Source organism: Juglans microcarpa x Juglans regia, chromosome 6D (assembly GCF_004785595.1).
Source record: "Juglans microcarpa x Juglans regia isolate MS1-56 chromosome 6D, Jm3101_v1.0, whole genome shotgun sequence".
Lineage (NCBI taxonomy): Eukaryota > Viridiplantae > Streptophyta > Magnoliopsida > Fagales > Juglandaceae > Juglans > Juglans microcarpa x Juglans regia.
Window position 1 is genome coordinate 29041348 of NC_054604.1, and position 23630 is coordinate 29064977.

At 36.4% G+C, this 23630-nt stretch overlaps 3 protein-coding genes and 1 pseudogene across 10 annotated transcripts; 2 read left to right on the top strand and 2 right to left on the bottom strand.

Moving 5' to 3' along the window:
- The first annotated feature begins 548 nt into the window (after window positions 1-548).
- On the top strand, window positions 549-3864 carry LOC121235510 (annotated as a pseudogene).
- A 2907-nt stretch (window positions 3865-6771) lies between these two features.
- LOC121234499 lies at window positions 6772-12447 on the top strand. Of its 2 annotated transcripts, XM_041130446.1 has the most exons (11): window positions 6772-7113; window positions 7616-7847; window positions 8009-8080; window positions 8307-8381; window positions 8648-8745; window positions 8978-9185; window positions 10411-10527; window positions 11190-11450; window positions 11555-11604; window positions 12013-12202; window positions 12420-12447. In XM_041130446.1, exons 1-10 carry the CDS (start codon window positions 7009-7011, stop codon window positions 12172-12174), a joined length of 1380 nt encoding a protein of 459 aa, XP_040986380.1. In that variant the 5' UTR covers window positions 6772-7008; the 3' UTR covers window positions 12175-12202; window positions 12420-12447. The 2 variants fall into 2 exon arrangements, with proteins under 2 accessions (XP_040986380.1, XP_040986379.1); XM_041130445.1 differs by having other exon boundaries at window positions 12013-12430.
- Window positions 12448-13062: 615 nt separating this feature from the next.
- On the bottom strand, window positions 13063-17555 carry LOC121234500 (protein ABIL2-like). 7 transcript variants are annotated; one of them, XM_041130448.1, is made up of 11 exons: window positions 17322-17511; window positions 16128-16210; window positions 15915-16034; window positions 15601-15683; window positions 15226-15376; window positions 14467-14566; window positions 14260-14340; window positions 13976-14018; window positions 13797-13885; window positions 13566-13663; window positions 13063-13452 (listed from the first exon to the last, which is right to left on the bottom strand). In XM_041130448.1, exons 1-11 carry the CDS (start codon window positions 17410-17412, stop codon window positions 13297-13299), a joined length of 1095 nt encoding a protein of 364 aa, XP_040986382.1. In that variant the 5' UTR covers window positions 17413-17511; the 3' UTR covers window positions 13063-13296. The 7 variants fall into 7 exon arrangements, with proteins under 7 accessions (XP_040986382.1, XP_040986384.1, XP_040986385.1 ...); XM_041130450.1 differs by lacking the exon at window positions 17322-17511 and adding an exon at window positions 16969-17305; XM_041130451.1 differs by lacking the exon at window positions 17322-17511 and adding an exon at window positions 17149-17297.
- A 960-nt stretch (window positions 17556-18515) lies between these two features.
- LOC121234503 (26S proteasome non-ATPase regulatory subunit 8 homolog A-like) lies at window positions 18516-23360 on the bottom strand. The gene is made up of 6 exons (XM_041130455.1): window positions 23103-23360; window positions 22337-22415; window positions 21567-21669; window positions 19806-20069; window positions 19320-19431; window positions 18516-18851 (listed from the first exon to the last, which is right to left on the bottom strand). Exons 1-6 carry the CDS (start codon window positions 23205-23207, stop codon window positions 18711-18713), a joined length of 804 nt encoding a protein of 267 aa, XP_040986389.1. The 5' UTR covers window positions 23208-23360; the 3' UTR covers window positions 18516-18710.
- Between the last annotated feature and the right edge of the window lie 270 nt (window positions 23361-23630).

Here is a 23630-nt window from a genome sequence, read left to right on the forward strand (position 1 = left end):
TAGCCGACAGTGATTCTCAAATTTGAAAGAGAGGAAGAGATCTGAGAATTTTCTTCGAAGAGGACGTGCGTTGGTCTTCTTCTGCGTGGGTCTTCTTCTGCATGAGTACAGCCGAAAGAGACGTGCGTTGATTCTCAAAGTTGAATCTTCTATCTTTTTTCTTTTTTCATTTCCTTGAGAAGATCGATGGGAAACTGGTGAAGATGATAACCTACAGAATGTGAAGACAAGGTTGAAGCAGTGGCTTAGGTGATACTGCGTTGATCTTTCTTCTTCAATTGTTCGTCCTCCAGTTTTCTTTTTTTTTTTTTTTTTAAATAAAATATAAGTGCCACATCAGCACAGTGCACAGGGCCTCCGCATCCGTATGCCTGAACGTAGCGGAACTGTATTTAAAATGGTGTGCAGAAATGCTTATGTATAAAATTTTTCTTTATGTTTTTGTCTTGTCTTCGGGATGACGGATAAAATGAACTCTACCTAACGTTACATATTGCAGGTCGACATAAGAATTATATATATTTATTGTAGGACTTTATATGCTTATATGACAGTTTTTGAGTCCAGACAAAGAATTTAAACACGAGGCCACTTGACCCAGCTAGCATAACAAAAAAGCAGGAAACGAAAGTCAATTATGAAAGCTAAGATCTGTACACATAGAAGCAACGTGCTGTTCTCTCCATATATCTCTACTTGTCTGCATTACTTCCTCCGAATCAGAAGGAGATAAATCACTAGATAATCAATGGAAGCCTGTACCTATCTTTTTGTATACTCTCTATTGTTCTCCCTCTTTGAAACATCCATTACGCTGGACACTCTTCCTTCAAGTCGATCAATCAGAGACGGCGATACATTAGTTTCAGCCGGTGGAACATTTGAAATGGGATTTTTCAGTCCAGGCAGTTCAAAAAGCCGATACGTCGGAATATGGTACGTGGTGTCTTCTGGGACAGTTGTATGGGTGGCTAACAGAGACACTCCGCTTAACGATCACTCCGGAGTTTTAACAGTCAACGATGAGGGAGTTCTTGCCCTTCTCAATGGCACAAATGATATTGTTTGGTCAACTAATACATCAAGAACAGCAGAAAATCCAGTTGTTGCACAGCTCCTGGATACTGGAAATCTTGTTGTGAAAGATGGAAATGTTGATGACCCAGAGAGATATTTGTGGCAGAGTTTTGATTATCCTTGTGACACATTCCTACCGGAAATGAAGCTTGGAAGGAACTTGGAAACTGGTCTAGATAGAGTCATATCATCTTGGAAGAGCGCGGAAGATCCTGCACGAGGTGAGTTTTCAAGAAGGTTAGATCCTTGTGGGCTTCCGCAAATGGTTCTCATGAAGGCGAATACGATAAAGGGTAGAACGGGGGTCATGGAATGGTCTTCGTTTTACGGGATATCCGGGCTTAAATCGGAATCCTGTGTTCGAGTATGAATTCGTGATGAATCGGAACGAGGTGTACTTCAAGTACAAACTCGTGAACACTTCTGTTTTTTCAAGAATGATAATAATCCCATCTGGCGTTAAGCAGCGGTTTATGTGGATGGATCGAACACGCAGTTGGGAGCTTTTCTCCACATCCCAGGCAGACGCGTGTTAAAATTATGCATTCTGTGGTGCATACGCTACCTGCGATGCCGATAGCTCTCCTGCATGTGCATGCTTGGAAGGATTCTTACCCAAGTCTCCAAAAGATTGGAAGTCAGTAGATTGGTCTGATGGATGTGTTCGAAGAACTCATTTGGAATGCAATATTAGAGATGGCTTCCGCAAGTACACGGGGTTGAAATTGCCCGACACATCTTCTTCCTGGTTTAATTCGACCTTGAGCCTTGATCAATGTGAGGGATTGTGCTTGAAAAACTGCTCTTGCACAGCATATTCCAATTTAGATATTAGGGGAAAAGGGAGTGGCTGCTTGCTTTGGTTCGGGAAACTGAGTGACATTGTTGTGTACTCTCAGGGTTACTTCTTTTTTCCTTCCAAAAAATTAAAAAATAGAAATGCTCTGAATTTTGCTCTTTTACTAAGAAGTAAGAATAGAGGAGGATAACTTGGACAACTATATTGCCTAGTCAGCATACTCAAAATTAACACAAGTTTTGATCCATAGTCAGATATATGCAGATTAAGTAGAACTCTAACTTTGTTTTCAGAAAAAAATGGGAAAAAAGAGAACACCAGCAAGATAAAACGAGCAGGAATCATAGCCGGCGCTGTAGCATTAGTCAATGGAATTCTAACACTTGGAGTGATCTCATACATACGGAAGAAGTCTAGTTTCAAAGGTAAAGCTATATTTATAGTTCTTAACTTAGCTGTGAAGAGGCTTTCAATGAATTCCGGACAAGGACCTAATGAGAAGTCAAATTAATTGCCAAACTTCAGCACCGCAATCTTGTAAAGCTTCTAGGGTGTTGCAAAGAAGAAAATGAGAAAATTTTGATTTACTAATACTAACAAAAGCTTGGAGTCCTTTATTTTTGGTTTGAGCTCTGACCCTTCTATAGCAGGAAATTCTTGTTTGGTTTTCTTCTTTAGTTAATGAAATTTTTATTGAGAATTCAGCAATGTGTACTGACATGAAGGTGAACTTGGACAGACCAGACAAAGAGCAAATTATTAGATTGGCGTAAGCGCATCGACATTATTGGTGGCATTGCCAAAGGGCTTCTCTATCTTCACGAAGATTCTAGACTGAGGATCATCCATAGAGATCTCAAAGCTAGTAATATCTTACTAGATATTAAAATGAATCCGAAAATTTCGGATTTTGGCCTGGCTAGATCATTTCAGGGAGATCAAATTGTGTCCCAGACCCATAGGATTGTTGGAACATAGTGAGTACGTTTAATCTTCTCTTATAGATAACCTTGAACTCTTTATGAACTTCATTTTCCTTGTCCTTATATAATATTTTGCAGTGGCTACATGTCTCCCGAGTATGCAGTGCATGGGCAATACTCTGAAATCTGATGTCTTTAGCTTTGGAGTTTTAGTATTGGAGATATTGACCGGGAAGAAGAACAGGGGATTCTGCCATCCAGACCACCACCTCAATCTTCTTGGACATGTAAGCATGTAGAATGGCATTCTACTGATTTATATTTTTTAACAAAATCTGTTATTAACAGTGTTGTTCCTTTCACTGCCAAGTTCGTGAGATGCCTTTGTATTGTGATGCTCTTATAATAGTAACAAGTCACCGGTAATGGAGAATAGGATAATATGACTAATAAATAATATTTCTAATCAGTGTCAATTTCTAATAAATAAAATATCTCTCTTTTTTTGACTGGTTTTACAATATATATAAATAAGATAATATATTGTAATAGATCAAGATGTGCATATTTAATGGAAACCCAACTCACAAAAATATGGTTTCTAATTTGTTTCAGGCATGGAGACTATGGATTGTAGATGGAGCAATGGAACTGATCGATGAATCAGTAGGTGATGCGCACACACGATCTGAAGTGTTAAGACTAATTCAAGTGGGTCTGTTATGTGTGCAGCAAAGACCTGAAGATAGGCCAAACATGTCTTCTGTAGTTCTAATGTTAAGCAGTGAAATTTTATTGCCTATCCCAAGGCAGCCGGGTTTCTATGCAGATTTATCGGTAGCAGATTCTCCATCTAGCAACAATGCAACTTATTCAGCAAATGGAATCAGCATCTCAACATTCGAAGCACGGTAGATATTATCACTTGGTGCAAAAGGGGAGAGGTTTCTTTTGAAATTGGTGCAGTCAGAAATTCAATGCATTAAGCTGGGTCAAAATGGTTTGGAACTTACTATTCTTCAGGACAGAAACAAAAGGAGAAAAAATAAAATATATCTCTTGATTGAGAACAAGGATTTTTATAAATGCTATAAATGTTATTTTCAGTGAATGATTCAATGCGTGTAGCTCATATTTTACCACTTCACAGCCTTTTTTTTTTTTTTTTTTTTTTGGGTTTCCATTCATAGTTTGTGAAAGTCCGTCCCCGGGCTTCGAGTCAATTAACAGCAGCTCATTGAGTTGAAAATTAAGGAAAGAAAATTCTATAATGGTGGGAGTCACTCAGAGAGACAAGGCAATTTTTTTCAAGACCATTTTTTCATTATTCCTAAACCACCAATACATCATCTTCCAATTTCTAACAAGTGGTACCAGAGTCTTGGGTTTTATGTGGACGTTTGATTATCCTTTTGTTGCCGTGCAATTTGGTCTTTGACATTTATCTTCAGTTCAACCATCAGTTCCCATTTTTGGTGGGGACGGCTATGTTTGACTATCAATGGGCATCAAGTTGAATACGTTGTTTCGGGTCTTGACGCTTTGGTGGGGACGGCTATAAATGACTATCATTATTCTTAACGCTATTTTACGTGGCATTGATGGCAATGTTTTGAATACCGTACTGGATAGCATACCGGTCAAGATACTGAAATGAAATATTTCGATATCGGTATCGTTTTGAGATAGCGTTTCGGAATAACGTTTCGGGATAGTCGATCTATAAATAAATTATATATAAAAATATATATAAAAATTATATTCTAAAATAATAGTCTATATATAAATAAATTATATACAAATACATATATATATAAATTATAAATAGTCTAGTCTGAATTGAGGGTTAAAAAATAAGTTTGTAGTTTGAAAAAACGAAAAAACGAAAAGAAAAAAAAAAAAAATACAGGCCGAAATATCGGCCGGTACCGGCCGAAATATAGGCCGGTACAAGCCGAAATTGAGGCCGGTATGACCGGTACCGGCCGGTACCGCCGGTATTTTGGCCGATACGGAACAGGTATAGTACTTGTACCGGCCGGACGGCCGAAACGAAAAATTTCGACTGTACCGGCCGGTACGGTATGAAATTTAAAACTTTGTTGATTGGTCCACCACGAGACAATGAAAGAACGACGACATCCAATAATGGGCATCAAACACTTACTAATTGAGATTAAGATTTCGTTTGGTTGTAAAATTTGGCCGTACTTAGTTAAATTCAGTCTAATTTTAAATTGAATCTAACATCTAAATATCTACTTTTCAAATTATTAAATTCATTTCAACTTAAAATTTTCTTATACGTAGGACCCACGATCTTTTTCAACTTAACACATCTTTATATGTTAGACCCATAATATTTTTCAACTTCTCATAAAAAATATTAAACTCATTTTAATATTCAAATACATTTTAAACTCATATTAGATAAGTTTCAGATAACTCTCTCAATTCCTCAACTCACTACTATTCATAAAGAATTGAGGTCAGTTCAACATTCAAACGCAGCCGTAGTATGTGTGTAAGCATAAAGGTAAGACAACACATACCTCAGACATTTAGCAACAAGGTTCAAGTTCCCTTTCATGTTCAAGACTCGTAGTTAAGGATATGAGATGAACCACTTCTTGTCTCACATAGTTCTATCCTGCAAAACGACGACAGTTTCCCTTATTAGTAAGTCAAATGTTACCATTATAATAAAAACAGAAAATCTTCTACTAGTTGTGCTGTTTTTCCCCAAAAAAACAACCCACCAATGGGTGGAAGTCACATAGGCATTCCATTTAGCTAACTATAGGACTGTGACGGACAGGAACAAGAACCTTGGTGTCATTCGTGAAACTCGTGAGAAGTGACGTCGTGAGGAGTCGCTATTGCCGTGAGGCATCACCATTGCAGTGACTTGTGGGCTCCGACCATACAAATCAATCACGGATCTCTTGGGAGTCGCTGACTCTCTGTTGCCGTTAGGAGTCATCGTTGCCGTGAGGATTTGACGTTGCTGACTTGCCGTGATGAAGACCCATCCATTGCCATTGATGACAAAGCCCTTGAATCCGTGGCTATTCTCAACCCCTACGCACATTGTTCTCTTGTAATTTTGTTCATGTTGGTTGTTTCTGGGTTTTGGTTGGTACTAATGTTCATGTGAACAAGTTTGTGAATTTCGATTGGGTTTTTGGCTTGTTCATCTTTGTTTGAATTATTGTGTTAATCCATAATGTTGATAATACTATGAACTCGTGGCTTGTTTGATTGGGTTTCTAGTTTGTTCAAGTCTCTTCCTAATCAGTGCCCCCATATAAAGAATAATCAGCTTCTTAATTGATTAGCCTCATCAACCCCAATGTGAACAATTATAATCAATCAGTTTCTTCTTTACAAATTATTTTTAAATTTGTGAATATTTGGTGCCCACCCCATGAGAACAATAATCAGTTTCTTCGCCAAAAGTTATTTTTAAGCTTCTCCCTTGGTGGGCCACGAAGCTTTCGACGACGTTGTGCAGCGGTACTAGAAGGGGTTCTATGTAGAAGGGTTTCTGTGTAGAATTTTGGAGTCTTAATTTTATTCAGAGTCATGATTTTATTAGAAAATTAGATGTGCAGCGTCTTACTATATCTGTGTAGAATTTATTGATGTGGTGTGATTTTATTGGTGGCTGTTAAAGCTCCTGGAACAGACGGACCATTCCGCAGGGGTTCTGTAATAAAAGGGCCATTGATTTGAAAGAAATTACCAAAGAGTCAGCCAGCAATGCGAAGAATCAAGCTTCGTTTGGAACATAAATTCATCTCAATTTATCTCAACTCATCATTACAATTTTTTTAAATTTTAACATAAAATATAATAAACAATTCAAGTTTTTCAAATTTCAAAATAATAATAATATTAAAAAGTAATATTCTAACAATATTTTATCATCTCAACTCAATTCACTTCAACATCTAAATACAATCTCAAAGATTGCCTTCCCGACCCAAGCCCAAGTGCCCTGCGGGCAACCCACCGGGAGTTAAACGACGCCGTCTTTTCCACCAACCGAACAAAGAAAATTCTTATACGCAAGCTGTTCCCGCCACTTGAAAACTTCGAAAAATTTCACCCTCTCCCTCTCTCTCTCTCTCTCTCTCTCTCTCGATTGTTCGAGTTTTGAACTTATTGTGTGAAAGATTGTCTCTCTTCTGATCTTTTACGACAGCAATGGCGGATGTGAAGAGATGGAAGGTGACCTATACGAAGCACTTGACACAGAAGCGCAAAGTTTACCAAGACGGTTTCTTAGAGCTCCAAACCTCTACCAACAAGGTATTCTTTCACTTTCGTTTAATACTTCGTACTGTAACTATTATTATTATTATTATGAAATTTTTGCTCTACGAGAAAAATTTGAGCTCGAATGTGATGGCAATTCATTTTCTGGAACAAAACTAAGATCTGAAATTGAGTTTATCTTGTAGTTAAATCTATTTCCTAGAAGCTTTTTCTCCCCTTGAAACATTCTCATATTTTTTGTAAAATTTTCGTATAAAGATCAGAATGCTGTAAATTTCTCAGGTTAAATTCACCTTAGAGTTGTTAAATCCCTTGCCATTATTGTAGTTAAATAGTTTATATTTTATCAGCTCAGCGTTCAACATATAAAATTAAGGTTTCTCTGGAGAATGATAAATGCTGAGAAAAAACAATTCAAATCATTTCATTGAAGGTAGTGATTAAGATTATAGAAACTGAAATGAAGAGTTAATCTAGGAATCTAGAGGACGGGATTTTTTGTCCTTTATTGCTTACTTTGTGAATTGGTACACAGGTCATGCTCTATGATGATTACGAGAAACTCCTGGAATGTAGGCTCTTGAAGAAGGACGAAGTAGTAAGCTGTGGTGAATCGCTGACATTTAGTGCTTATCTTATTGACATCCTCGATGCCCAGGAAGGTCATAAGCCTATAACTGATTTGAATTCACAAGGAAGAAATATGAACACCGGGAAACCTAGTTTGATGCATCGACAAAAGTTTAGGAACCGTTCGGTTTCTTCTGGTATCACCTTAAATTTGTTCTTTAAAGTTGCTTATGTTTGTGCTCAAGAGGGTCACAAAGCTCAGTCATATTTTGGTGTTCCTTTCTCAAAGTTTTCTTTGGTCTTTTTTAATTTTTAATTTTCTCGAACTTATTCCAATTTTTACTCTTATGTTCATAAGATAGACAGAATTATGAGGAGAAGAAGAACAAAGCATGGAAAACTTTGAGCCCGTCACGCAAAATCATCAGAGGTTAGAGTCTTAGACGACAGCATTTGCAAAGTAAACTTCTTGTAAAATATCCAGCTCAGGAACTCGGATGCAATTCAATCTAATTTGCTTTTCCAGTAAAGACGGTACTTGTTTCAGTCGCTCGCATCTAAATATTCCCCACATAAAAAGCGCATTTTGCCTAACATTAGCATAGTTTGTATATGAGCCTATCGCCTGCATACTCTGAAATTTGCTTGCCTCTCAGAGTTTAAGAAGAGCGAAGTGCAGAAGTATCAAGCACCGCAGACTAGTCCAGATACAACAAAACCAAGTACAACAGGTTAGATTATGAATCCGGTTGATGTACCTTTGGTGGAAATTTTTTTTAATGCATTTCAAATATGGCCTTTTCCCTTTGGAGAATGTCTTATGAAATGCCGGAGCATTGTAGAATTGTGTCATTAGCTAAACTAAAAGTGGTTGATTGTTTGTCTAATTGATGCTTGTTGCTTAATGTTTCGTGCTTCTAGGGATTCATTGCATTCTGTCCTCTTTCTTTTTCCTAGTTTTGTTTTACCTGTTAACATGTTCCCTTTTGCAATGTAGAATGGCAGGCTCTGTATACCACACAAGTAACACAAAAGGCCAAAAAGTATCACGATGGCTTCTTACAACTTGTAACATGTGGATCCCTAGGGAGGCAGGTTGGCTTTGCCATTTCTTTTTAATTTCTTCTTCACAAGCCAATCATCTTGTTTGTTGACCTGAACAAGTAAAAAATTATATAACACCCATTCTTCAGGTCCCTTTTAAATTTATTTTATTGACTTTGTCACCAACATCAAGTCACTCAATGTAACTGGATATCCTTGTTTAATAATGCATGTGTTTGCAGAGAGGTTCACTTAATTTTGATGTCACACTTTTTTCATTCAGGTCATGCTGTTTGATGAAAGCAGGAAACTCTTAAATAGCCGGTTCCTTAAGAAAGACGAAGTGATAAGATCTGGTGAATCGATAGCTTTTGATTCTCATTTGGTTGAAATTGGAGAACATGAAGAAGACCGTAAGCCTCAAATCGATTTGAGTGCTCAAGGAAACAATTGCAATGTTGTCAAGGAAACCAGGACATTACATGGAAAAGGTCGGTAAGTACGAAGAGTGAAATATTCCAATAATGCTCGTTTGGTATTTGATCAATGATTGCTATACGCAATGCTCCATCCTCGTAGTATTATAGTTGATTTCATTTCAGAGTCGGAGTTTGAAAAGAGTGAACTGTATAAGTACGGGGCACCAGAGAGTAGTCCAGATGCAGCAAAACCTAGCTCAACATTTTTTCTTTTTTAAACTTCTCATTTTAGTTTGTCAGTTTGCTGCTTCATTTAGAAACGTTATACTTTTTTGAATAATGATATACTCACAATATTTTGTATAACATATTGTATAACAATATATTAAATGAGAAGTATGTTTATAAAATTATGTTATCTTTTATAAGATATTTTACAAAAATATTATTCATTTAATATATTATTATACAATATATTATACAAAATATTGTGGATAAATCATTTTCCTACTTTTTTTTACTGACCTGCTGAAGTTTTGGTCGTAAAAAAGGTTGAGCTTATCTCGCACAGGCTGTCCTCTCTCTGAAGCCAATAGCATTTCTAAACTTCTAGCCCACGTCTTAAACTGCACCACAGCATTGGCTTTGAGCCAACTGCTCGCAAAAGTCTGACCGTTTGATATTCATCTCATTTCAACGTTATAATTTTTTTAAATTTTTATATAAAATATAATAAATAATTTAATTTTTTTAAATCTTAAAATAATAATAATATTAAAAAATAATATTCTAATAATATTTTATTTAATTTTTAATTTTCATCTAAAATGATATTCTAATAATATTTTATTCAAATTTTAAATTTTAATTTTCATCTCAATTCATCTCATCTTAACTCACTATCCAAACGGCATCAGTGGACAAGAGTCCTGTGTGATGTCTTACGAATTTCCTGTGCAATGCGCTTGATTAGAAGTGATGTCTAACAAACTTTTGTAAAACTCGGTCTAGGGTGGGTCTTGCAGGTGTCTGTTGAACTCCATATTTTTTGCAATTTTTGTTCCAATTTTCAACCAGGCTCACCCCATTTGTTACAACTCAATGAGACTGACTTTTGACACTAAATATGCCAATATGGTAATTTGTACATTAACAAGAGAATACAGTTTAGTTTGGTTTTGGCTCTAGTCCTCTCTTTTATTTTTCATTTTGAAGTTTCCACAGATCTTATTTTGGGCAAGTTTTTCGCACAGGTCTTGATCTTCCCTAATGAAAATATTTTGGACTGAATGTGCAGGAACACTCCAGAACAATGCTTGCTCAGAAAAGGAGGGAGATTCAAATTTTAGAATCTTCACTGTTGATGAGACCAAATTAAGCAGGAGAGTCCCTACAAACAAGCCATTACGTGATGGTGCGTTAAAGATTACATTGTGCATAATTTGAAACAATATTAAGAACCTTGAAAAGTTTTCTTCTCTTTTCCATTTGTTTCTTTTTTGTGGCTCCTTAATTTTGTTGACATAATTACAGTTATCTGGGTATCTTTCCATCCTACTTAAATTAAGAGTTTTACAAAGTCAAAAAATGTGAATGGTTCTTGTACTCTCAGGCCCAAGGCCACATGTATAACTTCTAATGCAATTTAAAACTATGCCTATGCTAGCGGAGTCACATTTATAGAATTTAGACAAAATGGTATGTTGCATTATATTCTTCTTGCTACTATATTTAAAGAGTTTTGTAAACCTCTCCAGTATTCCGTGTTAATTTTGGAGTTGAATTGGAGGAGTAAGAGTTCTACTAAATTATGAGGCCTTGGCGCTTCCGATTCTGCCTTTCACTTCTTTAATAGTCGTTAATTGCATTATACACTCTGAGTATTAAGGTTTAGTCTGCATGCCCTCGAATGTCCAGTGGCATCAAGCGTCATTACCCAGACACTCAGGTTCTGTCATGTTAAGCTTTGGATTGCTTTAAAGACAAGTTAACATTTCAACAAGCTACATTTCTGATCTAAACTCCTTGTTGTACCCTATATCCATCTCCCAGTGACTCTGGTTTCCATTTGTGCAGCCCATCAAATTTTATCCATTCTCCAAAAACCTACCGCTCAGGAAAGCATTGTTGCGGGTTATATGGATAAAAGCAAAATGGAAATGGCTTCCTCTCCCAAGGGGACTCAAGTTTCAGACACTGTCATACTGGATTCTCCCAAGGATGATCAACCACCAAGAGTATCCCTGCAACATCGTGAATCAGGTGAAAGTGTAAGCACAAGGAAATCAAGTGAAAATATAGACATTGGGAACTCCCCTGGCCTCATGTCTTCTGAAGGCAAGTTTTAATATACTTTTTTGCGTTTTTGCGTTTTTCCTTTTTCCTTTTTTAATTTTAAAAAATAACGCGATAGATAATTTGATCTTGAATGAATTCTGCAGCTATATCAAGTGAATTGTCCAAGGGTGTCGATGCTGGAAGCTCCCATCAGGTCAGGCCATAACTCTACTTATTTTCTCTATTAGCCACTTTTCTACTTCTATGTGGATCCTACACCATTAAGCCTACGCTGTATTGGATAAAGATATTTTCTATGTCCAGTCCGAATGGAATGCAGATTGCTACATTAGATGAAGCCAGCACTAATGTTGCAGTAAACCCGTAAGAGTATGAACCCTCTAAGGTGGAAAAGGATTCATGTAATCAAACCCAACTGTAGGTTTTTTTAATGTTGAGTATGTCTGGAACCCACATACTCATGCGCTGTCATGCTTAGGCTTCTCTCTCTTTCTGAATTTTGATATATGCTTTTTAGGAATTTCATTTTTTATCAAATTTGTTTGTGATTGCTTCAGCTGCTTTAAAAATAATGCATTTTTGTTGCCATTGTTTTGTGTAGCCTGGTTTGGTCAAAATTGAAGCTGACACTCAATGGCGTGATGGAGCTTTTGCTGAGTCGAGCTCCACTACTAGCCCTATTGATAATGTGAGGAAGACTTCAACAGAGTATGCATGCACAAGGGAAATAGATGAAGGTCCTAGTTTTGATCTTGGATTTTGAACGTCAGCAAATACATAGAAGGAGAAAGGTGATGCCTTGTACATATTCCAGTTGATTCAAAGACCATGACCATACCCTTCTCCTCCCATTGCTTCCGGTGCCCTGCTCTAAAGAACAATTGAGTCACTGTTATATTTGCAACCTTCTGATATACATTCTTTCTGTTGTGATCATTCAGCTTGAAAATGTCATGATAATCACAGCAATTAACATGGATAACTTAATTGTCTTGATATATGATTCAGAGATTTCAAAATGAATATCAAGCATCTCGACCTACCTCTGCTGGAGAGCACCAAGATCATGATGACCAGGAGTGCATTTGACTTGATGGTTACTGAATGCTCTTTACCTAGAACACTCGTTGAGTTGAACCTCGAGAATTAGATGCAAGGTTTGTTGCCTAATAACACAATAATTTTAGTTCACAACTTAACTGTTCACTTGAAAATCGTTCATATATTATTATATCATTCCAGATCTTGATGGTGGAGAAAATTTAAAAGATGGTTTATAGATTATACTTATACCATTCTGAAAAAAGATATTAATCAATGTAATTAAAATCACATCCTCATGCGAAGGGTGTTAATGATAAAAATGGCGTATCAGTCAAGAGTCCTTGCCATGCCCATGTTCATCTATCCCTATTATCAGACATCAGCATCCAAATCGGAGTCAAACACAATATAAGTGGGTTTTATTATACCAATTGTATAGCTAGAGGCATGGCAAAAAGGCAAATGGTGAATGGACTTCTAAACCACCCCAGATGTTGTATAATTATAACCCTGAGTCCAAAGTCTCCACGAACAATATATGCATAGTTTTGTTCATGAAATTTTTCAATTCATTCAAACCAGAATTAATCAACATGAGACTTGAACATTGAGGAAAATGCTCTGTAAAATTCAAAAAGAAAGGAAGCTATGGTGGTAGTGGTAATATCTGGTAAGACAGGCATGACGAGGAGCTATCAACTGCACATTGTAAAGCTATAAACTTGAAAGCAAAGTGTAAATACAAATTTGAGTTTCAGACCAAAACAGACAAATAGGAGGCTTAAAGATAATGTTATGTTGGCCATTCAGCTTCCTATCATACTGCTTTTAGTTCCTCCAACTATTTGAATAGCATGCCTTCCTTCTTGGACCTGTGCATGCTAAGCAAGGCCTTGAACAGTGGTTTGCTTTTGCCTGAATGTTTTGTAATTTCTTTTGTCCCCTCTCTTTCAACATGAATAAATGATGAAACTGGTCTCCGGGGCTCCGATGGGTGCTGCAAACAACGTGTATATTATAAGCGATATGATAGTTGTGAATGGTGTTATATATTGCCTACTGTTTATTTCAACCAGAGTACATTCAGCATTTGTAGTTTTCAGTGGTTACCCGTGGTCTGTCTGTGGAAGAGTTTATTGTAGTTAATCTGTTAGCAAGAGAACCAGAACGTATGAATGGAAATCGATGTGGTGAGACTGCTCGTTTCTCTGAGTTATGAGAGGCAGAAAAGAGAGATCATAATCAGTAAAAAGCCTCTGAATCACGCATAACAATGTGTAGCATGATAGTTCCAATAACATTTTCACCCCCCATAATGAGAACAAAACCATTTGTACAAACCCAGTGCTTTCTTTGATGCAGCTTTTGTGAACTGAAAAGCTCCAGATCTTGAGGAGGATTGAGCAGACCACAGTGCAGAGTGCCCTTTTCTGCGTTGAAGTTTTGATATAGATAGAGCATGATCTTGGAATATTTTAAGCAAAAATAAATCCATACAGTGCTAAACACTTGTGATTTACCTGACTACTGCTGGAGAGGTTTCACCCGGTGTTGCTCGAACAACTTCGCCATAAATCCACAAAGACAATATAATCAGCCTTTCCCAGTAACTTTTGTGATGGGCAGTATTAATTCTACTATTAACAATGTTGAGGTGTTTGGCCCATATAATTAAAACATATCACTTCAGTTACCAATTGCATCACCTCTCATTGTAATAAATAAAATTCCAACTATCAAATGCAATGTGATCTGGCATGCTTCTTAAACACTAGATGAAGCAACAAGGTAGATGAAATAGTACCACTTTTGAACTGACACAAGTCTTCTTTAGCATTGTGATATATTGGTTGAGACTGGCCAACAGCATCCATGGTTGTCCTAGCTGAACATAACAAACAATGGGCGACCAGGTAACTTTTCCAAATAGGTAATGAAGTCCTCAAGGCCTCCAAGCTTCAAAGGGTTGTGAATTAAGGCAGAATTAAATAGCAGAGAAGAACGTATTTGCCTGGTATAATGTACTGCTTATGATGCTTGGGAAATTTTAGAGCCATTGATTGTTGAAAAAGGCCCGCGCGATCAATGAAGTATTGGCAAGTTCGAAGTCTCTATTTCCAGCAAACATTTGTAATTGGAAAAGAGGCAAATTAAAAACAGGAAAGAGGTCGAATCCCTCCACCAGAAATTGTTCCTTGTATTGCCATATTATAGAAGCTATTTTTATTTGTGGTTGTAAGAATGAAAGAAAGAGATTGTCATGCTCATGTATGTTTCAAATTCTTATACAACATTAGAACTAATGATCATGTGTTCAAGGGAGGTGGATAAAGAAGCTCTTCTCACAGCCTTCATTGTAAAAAACATCCGTTCGGGATTCTTAAACGTGCAACTTTCTTAACTCTAGATATACCTTGTAATCCAACCAAAAATGTGATTCCAGGACAAGTGGCTATAGAGTGACAATTATGGCTCAGGAGGACAGGGTTCTTTCATCCTCCTGTCTATTAGGGAGATAAACATGCATCGGGGAAGTCTACTTGATACAACATATTAGAAAACTATCTTAATATGGAATCATAAAACTATGATTTTAGATCCAGTAATATGAAGTCAATACCTCATGTAAGAGTTGAATCACTTGATCATATTTGTTATATAAATGCTCTAACATTGTCATCATACGATGCTCATTTCTTTCCATTTTTCTAAGGAAGCTTATATAATATTCATGTGCTGAAGGACATAAAAAATTGAACTAAAGGAGTACCTGTTCAATGCAAGAGAACCTAAGCTCAGTTCCTGATAGTTCACAGATCTTTCCATCCAAAAGTCCATTTATCTTAAATGCCACAGAACCCAAGTGGTCCACTGTATTGACTAAAGCTTTAATGGCATAATCTTGACAGGTATCCACCACTCTATGGACATTATTAAAAAAAAAAAAAACAAAACAATTCAACTTAATCATACCAAATGTAGTAGTCCAAAGGCCAAAAGAACATGACTACCCAATCTCTCACACAGCACCAATATCTCACACAGCACATTAAGTATCTATTCATTAAACAAAAATGAAAATGAAAATGAAAATGAAAACGAAAACGAAAACGAAAACAGTCACAAAAAACTTTAGCTGACTCACATGTGTTTCTGATCTTCTTTGCTGTAAGATACTTCAAAATGCTCTGCTGCTGAGTACAACTGTTTCCTCAGATTCTTCAATTCCTAAATATATTTGCATGAAATGGAAGTTCTTAATCCACTTTTGCAGGAAGCATTTACGTATCTATTTTCAAGAAAATAAGTGCTAAGTGGAACAGTTCAAGTTTCTAACAAATATGACAGTGTGGGGTCAGATTATTGCTAAATGGGTAAACAATAGCAAGAGTAAGAAGAGTGCTTCGAATACCCATTAAAATATCTGCTTAGTTCAGAATAGATTGATAGAGAGCAGACCTTGAGACTATCTGAAAAGAGCAACCTCTGCTGCATGAAGAGTTCATCATGGTGGGAAGTTTTTTGCAGCGGAGAAACAGAAGTAGAATTTACTCTTTCCATGAAATGAGTATTTTTTGCCTGCCAAAATCACAAAAACCCAAAAAAAAAAAAAAAAAAACCTTTTAAAATCGATTTGACCTGTCTTTACCCCCACAAAATGATTCCCTTTACTTCCATTTGGTTTGGCTGAGTTCGACAATTTATAATACAGACTACAGTGGAGGACCTCTTTGTAGTTCTTTTGACTCTCAACTCTGAACAAGCAAACAAGAAATAGAAAGCTCGCAAGTCTAGTTTTCTAATATGAATTGATATAATGAATCTTGGGTTGTTAAGCAAATATTCTTCTTTAATAAATACTATCGAAATAATTCAAGACCTAGAACTTTATTACTTCATTTGGTGCACACCGTATTAAAATCATTAACTCCTGCAATATCTCTATATATTTAGATAGTGAATGAGATACTGACCATTAATGATAGCTCTAAAAAAAAATCATATCAAATTCACAGTCGATCCTAATGCCGGTGGTTCCCAACTCCATGACTGTTGCCATACTGCATTCATGTCCTGTAGCACCTTTTAATTTACACTCTTTCTTTCTTTCTTTTTCTCAGCTTTTAATACACTCTTTCAATCCTACATGCATAATGCCCAGCTATAAAATTTGGAGAATAGGGGGGGTGGACAGAAGCGCAATAAGTGCATATTTCCTTTCTTCAGAAAAGAAAAAAGTTCACATTAACTCTGCAGTAAAAAAGGGTAAATGTTCATATTATTTCAGCAACGATCGGAGAAGAAAACTTCACTCAATACTTTTTCTCTAATCACTTATATAAACCAAAGAACAAAGATATAAATATTTTTGAAGTTTTTCTGAGTTCTCTAATCAACCTGGCAGAAAGGGTACAAGGGTAACATGAATACAAGAAAGAACCCAGAACGAGAGATGAGATGAAAGGAGTGTGTGTGTGTGTGTGTGTGTGTGTATATATATATATATATAGACCTGGGTCATCTTCGATCGTGATCTAGAACTGCAATCCAAGTGAAGTTCGGGACTCTAAATAGGCTTCCAAATGCTCAAAGAGACCACAGCATAAGTCATGGATTATCATTCATGGTATATTATTTCTTTTTCTCTGGCATAGTAATTCTAAAGGCATAAACAGCAGAAGATAGTGGGAACCTTTTGCTCAAGACTGCACTGTATGAGAGAGAGAGAGAGAGAGAGTACGAATTTGTGAAGTATTGAGGGAAGTGAAGACGATCAACACCAGGACTAGGATAAGGCAGTTGATCAATGAGAACCATTTGAATTGAAGTAAATGATATAAAGCAGCATGAGTAAAGATACCTTACCTGCGTACTTCGTAATTTCTCTTAAACTGCAGTGCAGAGAATGACTGTTCTTCAGAAATGGGGCAGGGGAAACCCTGATTAAATACAACATAACGACCAGACAAATGTTAAGCCATGTCGTTGTGTGGCCAGTTTCAAAACTGGGACCCCCCCAGTTAAAGGAAAAGAATATCTCAATAATCACATCATTCATGGAGTTAAACAGCTTTTTGCCTGCTCAGATTTTAATTAATCTGCAGCTCTTCTTTGAGTTTTGAGTGTTGCCATGCCTGTAGGAATTAAAAACTCACTTATTTAATCACTAAAAATGCGCTAAAAGTTTAAGTAGTATTGAAGTTTTAATGATGTTAGATTGAAAGATTGATTTTTGAAGTTAGCAAAGTGGTGCAAACTTCCAAGTTGAGAAATCCAACAGTTTAAGTAAAAGATTGGAATAGAGGGAAAAGGGTACAAGGTATAAAGTATAAAGTGAGATGAACCCGGAAAATCATGAAATCCTATAATGGGGTCGTTGAGGATTGTTTGCCTCAAGATTGGATTTATATGATATAGAAAATAGGGTCATTAAGGATTCTATATCAGTAGGTTGGATTTACATGATGCAAGTATAATGATATTTTCTCCAACCGATGTAGATTATAGCAAGTCACCATCACTTCGGCCACAATTCAACAGTATTTACTATTTAAGTGTGGGTCTCACACTTTTTGTCTCCCTTCTTAGATGGGAAGTCTACCTAAGAGGTCCATGTGAGTCCAATTAATAGGCAAATCCAGCTTTATCGACCATTGCTAGAGAATATCTTCCGTGCACATGTAAGGCGTCTCTCTTTGAGCCTACGTTTTCGTGGGGGCATCTTGCTCACCATCCATAAATGAATCTTGATACATAGGTACAATGCGAAAGATTTAGTTTAGGTTTGGGGAGGGAAAGATTTTGTTGTTGTTTGGAGAGTGAGATGAGAATTTTAAATTTTAAATAAAAATTTAAAATATTATTTTAAAATATTATTATTATTTTGAGATTTAAAAAAATTAAATCGTTTATTATATTTTGTGTGAGAGTTTAAGAAAATTGTAATGATAAAATAATATAAATCTTTCATAACCTCCGATTCAGCATCTTAAAAATTTTCCCAGCCAGTGAAATTGCAAATTCAGAAAATAATATCCACTTTAAGAAATGAAAATGTACTGAACCCAAAGCAAAGATGAATGGCATTGCCAAGAAACATGCTGAAAATATGTGCCACTGAAGTGGTCGAATTCAGATACAAAACTGAAACAATTTTTAAAGTTCAGCACTGAATTGGGAAAAAGAAAATTTCAAATAGCGGAATCGGTATCAGCTGTTGGGGGTATTGTAATAACCATTGGCAGTTAGCTCTGTTTACACAATCCGCTCCAACTCTCTTGCATAACTGAGTGTCTGGTTGATCAGTTGCAGAGAAGGTATTTCCTTGCAAGGTGCAGATTCTTTTGCCTTCTGGAAATATACAAGCTTATTCTTTATCTCCCACTCAGGATGGTCCTGCATTAATGTAATGGATTATGCGGAGTGTAAAATTGAAGGAATAAAGTATATTTGATTTCTGGTAGAAAGGGCGTCTTAACTAGTTGTAACATCGTCCAAACTTGCCATATCCAAGAACTCCTGGCAAGTTTGGGATATGGCATTCCCACAGAATGCAAAACGTGTTCACCATCGACTTGATAATTGTAGAAATAAGAGATTAAGGCCTTGTTTGTTTTCACAACCCCTCTCATCTTATCTCATCTAATCCTTACAATTTTTCCAAATTCCCACACAAAATAAAATAAACAATTCAACTTTTTCAAATCCCAAAACAAAAATAATATTAAAAATTTATATTCTAACAAAATTTTATTCAACTTTTAACTTTAATCTCAACTCATCTCATCTCATATGTGAAAACAAACGAGGCCCTTACTACTACCAAGTTGGTCAGTAATTTGAATCATTAACAATAATGAGTACCTCTTTGACGTATTCCAAGAGTTCTTGGTTAGAAGAGAACAGCAACATTTGTTGTGCATCATTAATCGAAAGATAATCATATGCCTTCTCACTACATCCAGCTATTTCATCTCTGGAAGCGACAGAAAAAATAAATAAAGGCCTCAAAATTTTTTTTGCTAAGAAGAAAGGCCTCAACATTAAACATATTTTACTGCAAAAATACAAACCTACAAATTAAAAACTGAAGGAGTTAGATGAAAAGGCTTAGCAGTTCAATCAATCACATATATCCAGAATTCTAAAGATTGGTTTTCATGTAATACTTCACGGCCGTGAATTATGTTGGAATGTAAATCAGAATGAGTAATTAACTTACAAAATAAAAACAAGAACGTTCTTAACTTTCTCGTGAGCAGTTTTTTTTTTTTTTTTTTTTTCTCAATCTCTCACTAATTCTAATTCATCTTATCCAGCAATCACCAAAGATGGAATTAACCAAATTACCTGACTGTCTTTACCAGAAGATCCATGAAGTAGACGTAAGTCTCATGGGGCACCGTTTGTCGAGCACTCAACACACGGTTGTAAGCCCCTTCCATGAAGGATTGCTCCAACTCCACTGCATGCTTGATGCAAGGATTCTCCAAAGCAGTGGGTGAAAGAAGTTCCAGTTCAGTATGAAATTCAGCAATTCTATTCTGCACAAGAAGTCTCAACAAGTTGAGACCTAAGATCGGATACTCCTGAGGCGATGATGGAAGGCAGTTGCTGCTCCAAAGGAAACAAATATTCATAAGCATACCTTAAAAAAATAAATACTTTTGTTATCGGTAAACAAGAATTTTATTGATAAGCGAAATAGGGATGGATAAATAATAAATGAAACAGCATAAAGAGCGCTGAGTTCTAAGAAACTAAGTAGAAGAAACGAGTCAACAGCAGTAACAATGTTTGATCCAGATGTTTATTACGATCTAACATTTGATTGTGTTTATGTAAGCCCGCATTTAATACATAATCTACAGGCAGTCCAGGGGACCAAGAAGCCACATGTACATGAGGGTGAGCCCTTGGCTCCCAGAATCGGAAATTACCACTAGGAATATATTTCAATTTGGTTAGTTCCACAGCAAACTTTCTCCGCAACAAATAGGGTTGCTCAATGGTCCATTTAAAATGGGCCCATCATCCAAGCCCCATCCACCCCCAAGGGTAATGGGAGAATTTTTCCTCCTTTCTAAAAACCGTATGTGGACGGGCAGATTATGGTCCAAGTTCAGCCGGTATAAATAATATACCCTCCCGCTAGCCAATATACTATAATAATATTATATATTTTCAATAAAGATATATATTAAATTTTCATTAACTTCAGAAAAATTTATAAATCCCCACATCTCTTGATTGATTAAAGTTTTCTCTTCCTCACATCTCTCTTTCTATCAATGCTCTGCTTCAGTCTTCATGCAGCCACTGCCACCACCACACCACTGCCAGACTGCCACTCACAATGCAGGTATAATCCTCTCTTTTTCTTCATTTGTCTCTTTCTATCTCCTCTCAAGTTTAGTCTTCACGTAGACACCCACAATTACACGCCACCACACTGCTCTGCTGCCAGCTTGCCACTTGCAAAACAGGTGTACTATTTCACTCCCCTTTATCTTTGTCTCCACTTCACACAGACACCCGCAGTAATGAATTACACGGACGATGCCCAAAATTTTACTCGGCCTGTATCTGCCCCCCTTATACGAACTGCCATGGATACGGATATGGTGTAGGGCTAAAATGCCCCGTGCTTAGCCCTAGCAATAAATATCTTGAAGCCTTCTAAAGGTTTGTCTCCTTTTTTTTGGTAAGTAGGATGCCAATATCATTAAACAAAGGCTATAAGAATGCTACCCAAGTACATAGAAGATACAAGAAATGCACCTAGACAACAAAAGGAAAATGGCCAAGAAAATCCCGAAAACTAAAAACACAAGAATCATGAGCATTCATCCAAAGATAAAGAGAATTGCGCAAAATAGCTCTAAGATCCTCCATTGGCTTCTCACAAACCTTGAAGCTCCAATGATTTCTCACCCATCAATGACCCATCAATGATAGTATATAAAAAGAGCATTGCACTTTCAGTATGTATTTTTTTTCCTATTACCATGAATTTAGCTGGCTCCACATTCATAAGATGGGTGCCAGACACTTTTGTACCAAATACAAATTGAGACTAACACAGGTGAATTGAAGGCAATATAAACTTACCCAACATCCGTGTAATATGGCTTCAATTGAAAGAAATCCCTTTCAAATGCATCTTGATCCTCAGTCTTTACACTGAGAACAACAGCATGCTCATATATATCCCCTGAAAATTCACAAGCACTATAAATCACGAGGAATAACTCAAGAAACAAAGAATTGAAAACAGCTACACAGAGAAGTTGTAATCTGCAATATATAGACTCATCAAATACAATATTATGAGAAGTTTACATAAATACAATGCTTCAATAACATCGTGCCCTGACAAAGTATTAAGACTTCAAACTGTATGTTAATTTAAAATTTTTATATTAACATACATTCCTGTTCAGTATATTGTACATAAGGTACATATATCATAGAGAATTATTGTTCTATTTTCAACTGATATATGGTACTATTGTGCAAGAGATTAATACTTTTTATGACTCAAGTGATGATACAACTATGGATGACCCCATCGACATTACCGGCAATTAAGACATTACAACTTTTCTTATTTCTGGAAATATTATCGTAATGACTTAGGATATGCTTGTCAAAGCCTAAGGGATATAAAGATAATTGAAACATAAAAATGAAGTGTAATAAGCAGAAAAACTTTCACATAGAAAATTAACACCAAATATTGAAGTGTATAAATTTCATGATTGCATCACAGGCAAAAAATTGATTTATCAAAACCCATGGGACAGTGAAACAACTGCAATACCAATAACAAGAAAAAAAAAAAAAAAAAAAGACAACGAAAAATGACCAAAGGATGTTACTTGCTACGCTTAATTCATGGACCGCGTTAGGCGCTTCTTCAAAAAGTGGTGGGAGGCTTCTGAATTGTGTTAGCAAGACCTGGAAAATGAAAACACAAGACAAATCCAACTAACTGAGATATTATCCATCGAAAAAAAGGGTTTCAGTTTATGCATGCGCTCAATAAATTTTTTTTGATAAGTAGATAATATCCAACAGAATTCCAAAAGCTCCAAACTAAGCCCAAGTGGCACTCTCATCTAGCCTTCTAGCAATGACAAAGAAATATCATCAACACTTACCTAATGCTTCAACCTCCACTATAGCAACCAAAAGGTAAAAACTGAAACAAAAATATGGCTACCGAAATAAAGAATAGGTTAGGTACGAAATCCACAGTTCACTAGGCCATAGATAAAACTGCGGACAACGCGGCCAAAACTCTTGGGTAATATTGAAAGGGTATATGCATTAACTATAAGCTCAAACTGCACCAATTCTTCCAACTTATTCAATCAAATGGAACATAGAGCGAATAATGCATGCAATACCACACCGAAAGCCCTAATTATATCTCAAGATCCCAATGCTTTCTAATATAAATTTGGATACAGATTGTGCAAATCCGTTATAGCCATTACCCTTAAACCCCCAAAACACAAATAAACTGTGATCTACAACTGGAAAAGAAGAGGCACACCAACCCAGAAAACCCAGGGGACTATTAAGCGACATGTAACGGTATTTGACACGAAAACTGAGGTTTTTTTTTTCGGAATGGTGTACCTTGAGTTGTGAGAGGAGTATGCTGCAGGTATCGAAGTCGTGCCTGACGAACGCGGCTTTGAAGCGCTCAAAGAGCTGCGAGACCTCTGCGAGCTTCGGATCCATCCTATGCGACTCCGCGTTGTTGATATCGTTTCTCCTTCTACTTTGCCCTTTGTCTTCTCTCCCGTCAATGTGCTTAAAGCTGACTGCTTTTTCTCGCTTTGCTTGTTGCCGAAGAAGTCTGGAATTTCCACTCTTTTTGGTTCATTTATTTTTGTGGCTACATTGAATCACTGTAGCCGTGCACTCGTTGCACACACTTAAAAAAAAAAAAAAAAAAAAAAAAAACCCACCAAAACGTACGTGTGTTGGCTCAATTTGAAAGTCGGTTTTTAGGCTTCGTTTGGTTACCAAACATCTCTCAACTCATCTCAACTCATCATTATAATTTTTTCAAATTCTAATATAAAATATAATAAACAATTCAACTTTTTCAAATCTCAAAATAATAATAATATTAAGAAATAATATTCTAACAATATTTTA

Bases quoted from the DNA above. Each gene is read 5' to 3' on its own strand.
- LOC121234499 (XM_041130446.1), top strand. From the start codon at position 7,009: ATGGCGGATGTGAAGAGATGGAAGGTGACCTATACGAAGCACTTGACA. The intron at 9,186-10,410 runs GTCGGTAAGTAC...CTGAATGTGCAG, and splicing joins CAGGACATTACATGGAAAAG to GAACACTCCAGAACAATGCT. The intron at 10,528-11,189 runs GTGCGTTAAAGA...CCATTTGTGCAG, and splicing joins AAACAAGCCATTACGTGATG to CCCATCAAATTTTATCCATT.
- LOC121234500 (XM_041130448.1), bottom strand. From the start codon at position 17,412: ATGTTGTATTTAATCAGGGTTTCCCCTGCCCCATTTCTGAAGAACAGT. The intron at 16,211-17,321 runs GTAAGGTATCTT...TTGCTTGTTCAG, and splicing joins AGAAATTACGAAGTACGCAG to AGTTGAGAGTCAAAAGAACT. The intron at 15,684-15,914 runs GTCTGCTCTCTA...AAATATATTTAG, and splicing joins TCTTTTCAGATAGTCTCAAG to GAATTGAAGAATCTGAGGAA.
- LOC121234503 (XM_041130455.1), bottom strand. From the start codon at position 23,207: ATGGATCCGAAGCTCGCAGAGGTCTCGCAGCTCTTTGAGCGCTTCAAA. The intron at 20,070-21,566 runs GTAAGTTTATAT...CCTTTGGAGCAG, and splicing joins CCATATTACACGGATGTTGG to CAACTGCCTTCCATCATCGC. The intron at 19,432-19,805 runs GTAATTTGGTTA...TGTCGCTTCCAG, and splicing joins CTTCTGGTAAAGACAGTCAG to AGATGAAATAGCTGGATGTA.